At 37.1% G+C, this 11351-nt stretch overlaps 1 protein-coding gene across 4 annotated transcripts in view; it reads right to left on the bottom strand.

The window, feature by feature from the left end:
- The window catches only part of srpk1b (SRSF protein kinase 1b), a 73059-nt gene that overhangs the window by 22020 nt on the left and 39688 nt on the right, over positions 1 to 11351 (bottom strand). For all 4 annotated transcript variants that reach the window (XM_056467980.1, XM_056467979.1, XM_056467978.1 and 1 more), the window contains 6 exons: positions 7079 to 7194; positions 4566 to 4674; positions 4386 to 4473; positions 2372 to 2459; positions 456 to 562; positions 1 to 118 (listed from right to left, as the gene is read on the bottom strand). The exon at positions 1 to 118 is cut by the window's left edge and continues 48 nt beyond it. In XM_056467980.1, coding sequence (XP_056323955.1) covers positions 1 to 118; positions 456 to 562; positions 2372 to 2459; positions 4386 to 4473; positions 4566 to 4674; positions 7079 to 7194 — 626 coding nt within the window. The remainder of the gene's footprint in view (positions 119 to 455; positions 563 to 2371; positions 2460 to 4385; positions 4474 to 4565; positions 4675 to 7078; positions 7195 to 11351) is intronic.

Raw genomic sequence — 11351 nt, 5'->3', positions numbered from 1 at the left:
CCTCTGCTGCCAGTCTCTTTACATACGCCTCATTGACGTCCATGAGGATGTTCTCTGGCTTTATGTCAGTGTGAATGATCTTACACTTGGTGTGCAGGTAATCCAGGCCTTGCAGGACCTACAAGGGGGGAGAACAGATATTAGGGTTTTTTTCTTCCCAGAATTAGCCCGGGTAGCTTCCCACTTTCACCAACGTGTGCATTTTAATGTATTAAATACACCATTATGATGCATTATAAAATGAGCCTTCATAAAGTAATTTTTTTTTACCTCAATATGTGACAAAATAGTCAATAGAACTATAATCAAACTTATTTGAAAGCTTTAAAGTACAAAACCAAACCATTTTAATTTGAAAATAAGACTGCATGTGTGTTGAAATCGAGATTACGTCCTCATAATGATTATCCATGCAGCTCTACCAAAGTAAACTTCAATAAATTAAAAACACACACCTGTCGAATGATGCTTTTTACACACGGCAGCGGCAGGCCCTGGTAATTAGACTTAATAATCCACTTGAGCAGATGGTGGCCGAGAACTTCAAACACCATACAAACATCTGACGGTGCACGTTAAAGAGAAATGATAGAGAATGTGGTATAGGAAACTGAAAAACCAGCACGAAGCATTGGAGAAAGACAATATTTAGATCTTGTCTTTGGAGCCGACGTTGATAATTCCCTGACATCAGAGTCATACTTTATTTGAATGTACAATTGACGCTATTAACAAACCATTAACTAAGACTTTGAGCTCAATAAACTATGAATTAGCTGCTTATTAATAGTTAATAAGGTAGTGGGTTTAGGTATTGGGTAGGATTAGGGAGGTAAAATAACATCATACTTTATAAGCACTAATAAACAGTTCATATCTTAATAATAGGCTGGTAATAAGCCAGTAGTAAATAATAAGAATTGTTACTTAAACTTAAGTGTTACCGACATCAATTTGATCTTTTCATGCTTGGACTAACAATAATTAATAACTAAAATAACACCATCAAGTGGCTCCATATCTATATGGGTTTCCTTTTTTCTGTTAAACACAAAAGAAGATGTTTTGAAAAATGTTGGAAAGCGGTAACCATCGACTTCCATATTAGTAAAAAAAACAAATACTTTGGAAGTCAATTGCTACAGGTTTTCCAGCATTCTTCAAAATAGCTTATATTGTGTTTGACAGAAGAGAGAAACTCAAACAGGTTTGTGACAGTAAAGAATGAGTAAATGATGACAGAATTTTTGGTTTTGAGTGAACTATCCCTTTACATAGAATCATAATAGTTTTTCTATAAAATTAATCCTTTACAGTAGTCAATTAATCAATCAATCAAAGTAGTCAATTAATCCTTTTTTCTGTTAAACACAAAAGAAGATACTCAGAAAAATGTTGGAAACCGGTAACCATCGACTTTCACAGTAGGAAAAACAAATATCATAGAAGTCAATGGATACAGGTTTTCCAACATTCTTCAAAATGACGTATATTGTGTTCGACAGAATAAAAAAAACACTCAAATAGGTTTGTGATAAACGATGAGTAAATTACAGAATTTTCAGTTTTGAGTGAACTATCCCTTTAAGTAGAATTATGATCCACCCCCCTATAAAATCAATCCTTTAGATAAGTCAAATGATCAATAAAGTAGCCGATTAATCCTTTTTTTCTGTTAAACACAAAAGTAGATATTCTGAAAAATGTTGGGACACCGATAACCATTGACTTCCATAGTAGGAAAAACAAATATTATGGAAGTCAATGGTGACAGGTTTTCCAACATTCTTCAAAATAACTTCTACCAGAATAAATATGAACCTCAAATAGGTTTGTTAACCAGAATTAATATCAACCTCAAATAGGTTTGTTACAGTAAACGAGTAATGATGAGTAAATGACAGAATGAGTAAATGACAGAATTTTCAGTTGAGTGAATTATCCCTTTAATAAAATTATAACCCCCCCCCCCCCCCCCCCCCCCCCTATAAAATCAATCTATTTAAATAGCCAAATGATCAATAAATTAGTCAATTCTTTTTTCTGTTAAACACAGAAGAAGATACTTTGAAAAATGTTGGAAACATGTATCTATTGACTTCTATTATGGGAAAAACAAATATTATGGAAGTCAATGGTGACAGGTTTTCCAACATTCTTCAAAATAACTTATATTGTGTTCGACGTATTCATTTTTGAGTGAACTATCCCTTTAAGTAGTAGTTAAATAAAAATAATCCTTTAAATTAATCATATGATCACTAAAGTAGATGATTAATCGGTAAAAATAAAGCAATTAGTGGCAGCCCTAGATGTTTTTGCAAGCATGTACGATGTGAAAACCGAAATGTTTGCGATGCTGAAAGGATACGGGTTCCATTGACGCCGGAGATCTTGAAGTCGTCCAATAGCTGCACCACTTTCTCTCTGCTGGGATCATTCTGGTCTGTGTTCCTGACCTGAATCCACCAGATGGAGGCGGGAAAAAATAACCAGCATTTCAAAATACTTCTCTTTAACCCTTGTGTATTGTTCAAACTCACTACCCTTTCATTGTGTTCGGGGCTGTTTATACCCCATTGACTTCCATTATAATGACATTTACTGATTGTAAAGCATTGACTCTAATTAACCATACGTTCTTGATTGTTGGTGGTTTTCCCTTTAATTTTTACTGTTGATCATCAGTTGGCAGCATTAACTCTAAAAACTGACCTTTTCTAACTTTCATATGGAGTAGGAGTGGGCGATATGACCTAAAATTAATATCACGGTATTTTTCATCTTTTGAACGGTGACGGTATAATATCATGGTGTTACTTTCAATAGCAAAATAATATACATCTCAAGGAAGAACGGACAAAAGAAAGTTTCACTTCTATCACTCTTTAAAAGTTTGGGTTTGGGTCATTGTAAATGCTCAGTCTCGTTATGAGCTGATCTTCATTTCTCTGTGTTGGTGGAATAAAGCAGGCGAGTCAGCCGCACCAATTTATGAGCAGACAGAGCAGGATTCTCGCGATGACCACCAGCGCAATTCCGCTCTTTGTTATGAGCCGTAGTTTCAGTGTAAACTTAGTAAAGGCGAGTTTCTTTGGCGATGATGTGTACAGTGTTAGATTTTATATTTAGCGAACATTTGCGCTGAACACGCGGTGAATGCAACGCATCAAGATTCGGGCACCTTCTCCGAAAACACTCGATTAATCTCAGCTGGTGGATCAACATTTACCTCATGTTATGATCGCTGTCATCTGCGCCATTATTATTATTATAACTTTAGGTGAGGTTTGCAAACCTGTGCACTTTTCACTCTTCAGCCGTTTGCATTTCCTGCAGTAACAAAAGCTCCCTGTTATCTGACAGCGGGAAGCGTTGAGTGACTGACAGCTAATATGAACCAATACAGCAGCAAGGTAGAGCGATTCAGCAAGTTTTTAGAGAAAATCAGATCAGATTGCACTACAACCATTATATTCAGACACACAAATGCTCCCAAATATATTATGAGGGCGCATAGATTAAATTTCGGGCGCTCATGCGACCAAAATGGATGCAATTTCGAGCCCTGTAGTATAAGGACAGGTATTCAGACCACAACTGAACGTTTGAAGAAAATTGAATGCCTTATTATTTAGAATTAGCTATTATTGATGTAAATGCAGCCGTTCAAGGCGCATGATTGATTTATTACGGTATTGACGGTATTAGAAAATCCATGTCGTGGCGCAATGTCACACCGGTGTTGACTATGACACCGGTGTACCGCCCACCCCTAATATGGAGTTCTATGGAGTACAACCGCAGTTTATAGGTGTGTGTGCATTTATACACTTAGTATGTTTACTATGTTCTGAAAGCTGAGATAAATCGTAAATTTTATCTCTTCCCAACAGGGAAAACCACCGACAAATAAGAATGCATGATTATATGCAGTCATGGCTTTACAATCAAAAAGTGTCATTATAATAGAAGTCAATGGGGCAAAAACAGCCCCAAACATAATGAAAGTGTAGTCAATTTGCCCAGAGTGTTGAGTTTTTGAAAAATGTCAAAGCATTTTCCCAAAATATGTGTCAAATTAAGATTTGTCACTAAACATCATTCCATCTGCTGAAACACAGAGAAAGCTGTGGCCAAATTAAGCCTCAAAATCCCCCCAGAAGTTGATGAAAACATCCCCAACAGCAGCACACAAGAGTTCATTTATTACTAAATAAACGGTCCTTTCGCTCAGTGAAACCACTTCACTGAGGCCATGTGGCTACAAGAGGCTTTCATCACCTTTTACCGCAGGCTCTTCAAATGCCTCTGATACTAAACGGTCTTGTGAATATTTCATTGTAAAGGTTTGTATGGCGGTGCTGGTGTCAGCGTGAACTCACGGCTTTCAGGAGCTTGATCTCATCCAGGGCTGTTTCCGTGTAGTGCTCGGCGCTCTTCACCACTTTCATGGCCACGAAACGCTTCCCTCTGCAAGCAAAACGATGCATAGCCTCTAAATGTGCATACTTAAAAAAAAGGATATTGCTGGAGGAGAAAAACAGAGAAGTAAATGAACGTACTGCGTGTCCCAGGCAAGCCAAACGGTGGAAAAGTGGCCCCATCCCAGCTTGCGGATTACATGATACCGTCCGTTGAACAGGTCGCCTATTTTCACATGGTGGTAACCACCTAGGAAATGGGATTTGGTTGTTAGAAAACACTTTTAGAAACAAAACATCTATAATTACCAGGGCCAGACAGAATCTGCGGACATTGAATTTTACATACAAATAACTGACAAAAGTCTTGTCGCCTATCCAAGTATTAGGAACAACCAATAATAACTGGGTTTCTAGTTGATCATTTGGTATCAGAAGTGGCTTATATGAAAGGCAAAGGCCTCTAGATTATGCTTATTTCACCAAAATATAATATGATCATGTCTTGATTTTTAATTATTTAATATATTATATATTATTGCTAAGACAAAAGTCTTGTCACTGAACAGAAATAATGTCCAGTATAGAATATGTGGTCATGCTGCAGTGGAAACAGAATGAATATTGTGTCTGACTCCATCATGAGCTTGGAGGACTGCATCCATACATCTCTGCAATGACTCAAATCACTAATTAATAAAGTCATCTGGAATGGCAAAGAAAGCGTTCTTGCAGGACTCCCAGAGTTCATCAAGATTCTTTGGATTCATCTTCAACGCCTCCTCCATCTTACTCTATAGATGCTTAATAATGTTCATGCCTGGTGACTGGGCTGGCCAATCTAGCACCATGACCTTTGCTTTCAGGCTGAATTATGAGAAGGAGCGCTATCCTGCAGAAGAATTTGCCCTCTCCTGTGGTTTGTAATGTAATGGGCAGCACAAATGTCTTGATATCTCAAGCTGTTGATGTTGACCATCCACTGAATCTAACCCCAAACCATGATTTTTCCTTCACCAAACTTGACTGATTTCTTCTTGGCTCCATGCGGGTTCCAGTAGGTCTTCTGCAGTATTTGTGATTATTGGGATGCAGTTCAACAGATGATTCATGGAAAAATCCACCTTCTGCCACTTTTCAAATGATCTAGAAGTCTAGTTATTATTTGACATCTGGGATCCACGACAAGACTTTTGTCAGGTAGTGTTTATACAAAAAATACAATGATTTATTTTACAATGAAAATCCAACCCATGTTTTTTTTATATATAATGAACCTACTAAAAGACAGCGAATATTACTTTACAAACTTTGTATTGTAAATAAATCACATAAACATATGCATATTATTCAATAATATTACAGAAAATAAATATATATTTACACAAATTTCCACTAGCAAATAAACAGACTCGATGGGCTCCTACAACAAACATTTGTGCATTTCTGTGCACAGGTACACGGGCCTAGTAATTACTAATAGACACTTTAAAGCAAAATCCATGTATCAGTCATATAGGCAGCAATATTGAATGGCATATAAACTCAAAATCACAGCAATATTGAATACAAAACAGTATTTATTATGCCAGTGTATTTCTGCACATCAATTTGTATTTCCCATTTGTTACGTGTAATATAGAGATGCACTGATCGACTGGCCAGAAACCGAAACTGGCCATTTTTTCCATTTTGTTTATTATTATTATTAATAAATATAGTTTGAGAAAAATCTGAATTTATTCATTATTATTATAAATAATGATTCTAATTAATTTGGAATAATTCAATAATTATTAGAACAGAAAATTGAGTATTAATTTATCAAAACATCTTTGCTTTGGAGGCATTATCTTGTTTTAAAGGGCACCTACTATGCAAAATTCACAATTATAACGGCTTTAAACCCAGTTGTGTGTCAACAGTGTTTGAATATAACCAGTTTCTAAAAGGTAAAAATTATTTAATTTTATTATTTTGTAATCACACTTTATTAAAAAAGCCTGGAGAAACACTTTGATTGACATTTTCCCATTTGTACGTGTCATCAGAGGGGGAAAGCCCCGCCCACTAGTGACCATTTCTCCATCATTAGCATAGGAAGGTAGTCTTGTTATTGAATCTGTCACTATGCTGGTACACAGGCATTTGTAGCTCCGCCCTCTTTTGAAAGGAGCACAGTCTCATTTGAATTTAAAGAGACAGTCACCAAAATGGCACAATTAAGATCGAAGCCTAAAAGGGGCAGTTTCAGAGAGTTATAATACATTATTTGTGACGTATTTTGAGCTGAAACTTCACATTCACACACTACAGAGACATCAGAGACTATCTTACATCTGGTAAAAAGTGGCATTTTTTCAAATCAGGCGCTTCAACGTTTGATTCATCCGGAATATTACTATGTTAATAAAATCAATCATTTTGAAGATAGCAGTACTGTCATACGTAGATTCCAATAATAAAAGCATAGAAACTGGTTCCAAAATGGATTTAATGTAAAGCTGGAGAGAAGAATTTGCCAAAGAACAAAGAAACAGGAAAAAATGTAGGTCAAGGATCATTTTGGAATTGGATCGTGACTCCCAGAATATATGATATGCGTTTAATGTCCAGACGAATGTTTGCCAGTGTAATGCGAGCATGACTCGTACCCTTGCAGTAATCATTGGGATCCTCCTGTTCTTCATCATCTGAGCCCAGAATCTCCTCATCTTGCTCCTGCAGAGCGTCAGGCTGCTGCGCGGCGCCCCTCGGGTGAGGATCAGGCCTGGAGAACAAGAGCTTATCATTACTAAACAGATGCTGCAACCACCACCACCTCCAGCTCAATGTCTTCGCAGCTCACTCTAGATGTGCTAGAAACCAAAAGGCAGTCAAATATTATCCAAAGTATTTAATTTCTCAGTAGCGGAAGTCGTCATATGGGTAAAGTTAGAGCACAGTGAATAGGAGAGCACAACAGATAATGTTTGACAATCCTATTTGCAGAAATAATAAAGGATAAACTCCACGATGGTGTTATGAAGACTTCAGAAAAAAAAAGAAGAGAAAACAACATCAAATTTATATTCCCACGGTCCAAATCTGCATTACAAACACCTCGCATAAGCGGTAATTCATTTGTTTTTATAATTGAACGTAAAGATGATATAATACATGCGTAAATACTCAAATGTACATACGTTTTTAAAATAAAATCTAAATATTAAAAACTTAAGCATTTAAGATGCTGATGACTGTTAAATGCTTCATAACAGTCTTGTGAAAAGAATCCATTGGCATTGACTGAAAATCCTGTGTGGGGTTTGCTGCGTTCACAATATAATACGGCCTCGTTATTGCACCATAATGTATAATCTATGGATGCCCATTGGGTACCTCCTAGTGCGAGGGTCAGATGCTTTATGAAAGCTATAAGTCAGTGCAGGTGTAAACCCAAGGTCCTGTGAGGATATTGCAGAGCTTTGCTTATACGCCATTGCTCAGAGCGAGCAATATCACACGAGGAGTCAAACTGGGAGATATAAACATTCAGTCTTTTCTGCTGCAGCAACCTTGTAAAGAAAACATGACAATTCAGTCATCATTTAGTCTCAGCCCAAAAATGAGACATTACACGCTATGCAATTTTGCAAATCCGATTGTTTTATTCATAAACGCGCGATCCATTAATTCTACCTCCTCTGTATCTGAATATCTGAATGACCTTTTGAATATCATGCTACTCGCCGTGATATTGCTACTGGTTTGCTGCTCCAGCAGTGGGCATTAAAGCGATTAGATATGCAGCTTTGTGATGAGCGAGTCTCGCTGCGCAGTATAATCTCTCTGAAGCAACCAGCAATTTTCTGAACTTAAACCAGGCTCCAAACTGCGCCTTTGAACTTCCAATAATAGTCCAAAATAGCCTAAGCCTTTACAAGGACACTTTCTGAATTAGCCTCCTCGATACGGCCTTCTTATTAAGTTTGAATTGTGATGTGCCGTCATTTGTGTAAGTTTTAATCCTTGCGGTTAACCATTCGAGCAAAAGTGAACCCATTACAACTTAACTGACTTAGTTATTGACATCTATCCACCAAGGAACACTCAACAAATGACATCAGACTAAAATGGGAGAAAGAATCCAACCTAGTTATCTCAGAGGAAGATTGGTTGAATATCTGCTCAGTGCAGGTCACTTCTTTCAGCTCTGGCATGTGGCGGGATTTTTGCTGGAGGACTCTTACCAGATACTTTATAACCCCCAAGTTAACATGTATGCAAACACGGGAGAAGGACAGGAGACGGTGCTGGAGGAAATGTGGGGAAGACTTAGCAAAGCATTTTCACATATTTTGGAGTTGCCCAGCTATTCAGTCATACTGGCAGGATGTAATGCAAGTAATACGAAATATTTTTGGTGATGGAAGGGATTTTTCTTTTTCAACAATTTACCTGGGAAATACAGCAGCTAACTTAATGGTAAAAGACAAGTGTTTATTAAAAATATTTCTAGCAACCAGTAAGAACTCGAAAGTGGCTCCAACTTGAACCCCCTACAAAATGTGAATGGTTGGATATCATAACGTTTAAAGTGAAGTTTCATAAACTAATTTCGAGAGGAGCAGGTGATATGATTGAGCACGTCTGGCCGCTCATCTGTAATCACTAATAATCCAATCAGAGTGATCCTAGTTTACTATAAATGGATCATTTTCTTCCTACTGCTCTATCTTCGTTTGGAAGAATCCCCCCTTCCACCCCATCTCCTCCTTTTCCTCCCTTTTCTAAAGGGGGAGCTCTCGAGACCTACCTGATCTTGGATCTCCTGATATGCTTATCAACCGGGCGGGAGCCCTGGGCTCAAATATCTCCAAGCTCAGGGTTCTCTCCTGGGACAGCATGCCAAACCTGCTTTAAACGCCAAGTGGGAACTTTTGAAATATGGAGAGGAGGACTTTTACTTTAAAACTACAAATGGACAAATACCTGCAATATTGGGAGAAATGGATTGTACGTATGCCTTTAAACAGTGTGAACTGATCTTTATATGTATTTGTTGATGTGACCTGTAAGTATGGGATGATTATCGTTTTCAAGGTGTTCAGCGGTTTGGAAAAGTCAAGGTTTTAAAACCGCCAGAATTTTCTGCTATATCATTCCTGAGGTATGTGTAAGGTTTTTAATTCATGTTTTTTTCTTTACGTTTTTAGGACAACAGTATCTCCAGCAGAAAAGATATCCAAAGATGGCGTTTAAAATTGTAAAGAAATCTGTGTTTAAGTGATGGGTCTTTCTTAAACGAATCTTTTGTATGACTCGACAACGATGCGTCCTCTCAGGGAGTGATTCGTTCATTTGCACACGTGCACATTTGTGCAGGTGGGGTAGAAGATTAGTTCCTTTTTCAAGTGCTCTATCGGGTTTAAGTCATTCGTTCATCACATGAAATACAGAGGCCAATCATATACAACTTGAACCGGAAAAAGATTTGATCCGTTCATTTCTCGAGTCCTTGGGTTTGAGTCATCTCTCTTTACATGCTGTCACATGATGAACGAACGACACAAAAACCAGAAGACTCGAAAGGCATGGCTTTTTTTTGGCTCAGACTGTGTGCATTGGTTAAGCGTATATGGGACTGTCAGTGTGACGTGAACGAACGACTCAAATTTGAAGACCTGACAGAAGAGGTGAGCTGACATAAAGACAAAAGACCAGGTAAACAATAAATGATTAGTTTCTCTTTCTTATAGAGTTATAGTTCTGACTGGTTTGTAGTGTGATCAACGTTTGATGTAGTTGTAGATGAGTTTGGAAGCAACTTATATAATTTTAATAATATTTTTGGCAAATTGAACAAAACGAACAAAATGACTCGAAAAAAGATTCGTTCATCTCACTGAACGAGACTCAAAGGTCCGAGTCGGTAAAATGATCCAAACTACCCATCACTACTGTGTTTTTGAAACTTATGAAGACAGCAGAAGTCAGTGATTCATTTGAATTATTTAGCTTGACACGTTTAAAGTTACAAAATATAATAATAAATGTTTCTCAAAATAAAATATATTGTGTTCAAAGGGGGAAAATGTTTTAGTTTTTTACCCAGACAGTTAAAACGTAAACATTTTACAGCAGTAATCACAATACTGTGAAACCGTGATATTTTTGTACAAGGTTATCATACCGTCAGATTCTTTTATCGGCCCATGCCTAGTGACCTGTCAACTGTTCATTTAAGTTCGGGTGTGTTATTGCATTTTTTTTATTTATTACTTGTATTTTTTCCTTTTTCTTCCTTAAAAAAGAAGAGAAATAAAAATAAAGTATAAAAAAAGTGAACCCATTTTGGGACAAATATGAACACACACCCAAAATATGCACATGAAGCCATTGAAATGCGTCAAAATGGCCATCTTTGTCAGGATTCACAAAAACAGTCATGTCTTAAGTGAGCGCCAACATGGGTGAGAAAATCAGATATATGTCAGTATAAATAATCAAATTCAGTCTTAAAGTGACAGCAGCGCAGTAAACCTGCTGTCTTTGCAGACATTTCTCTGTGCTCTTACTGTACTTGTGTCACTTTTCTCATCTATAATAATAATAATACAAAGAAAACATTGTAGCATTTTGGGTCTTCATTGTTGCATAGTGTGCTTCAAAATGCACCACAGATTCTCTATTGGAGACAGGTCGGGACTGCAGGCAGGCCCGTCAAGTACCTGTATCTTTACAAATAAACTGAAGTTGACAGACAAAACATGAAATATTGTGTGTTCATGTTGTCTGTAATGAAATACAAGTCAATGTAAGTTTGGAAATCACTATTTTCTATTTTGATTTATGTTTTTCCATAATGTCCCAGCCTTTTTTGATTTGGGATTGTACTTCAGACCTATGGGATTTACAAACTCTCGTCACTTAATTGTTTTTTAA

This window comes from Danio aesculapii, chromosome 11 (assembly GCF_903798145.1).
Source record: "Danio aesculapii chromosome 11, fDanAes4.1, whole genome shotgun sequence".
NCBI lineage: Eukaryota > Metazoa > Chordata > Actinopteri > Cypriniformes > Danionidae > Danio > Danio aesculapii.
Note: the sequence above shows the minus strand (reverse complement) of the source record. Positions and strands in the feature narration are given on the sequence as shown.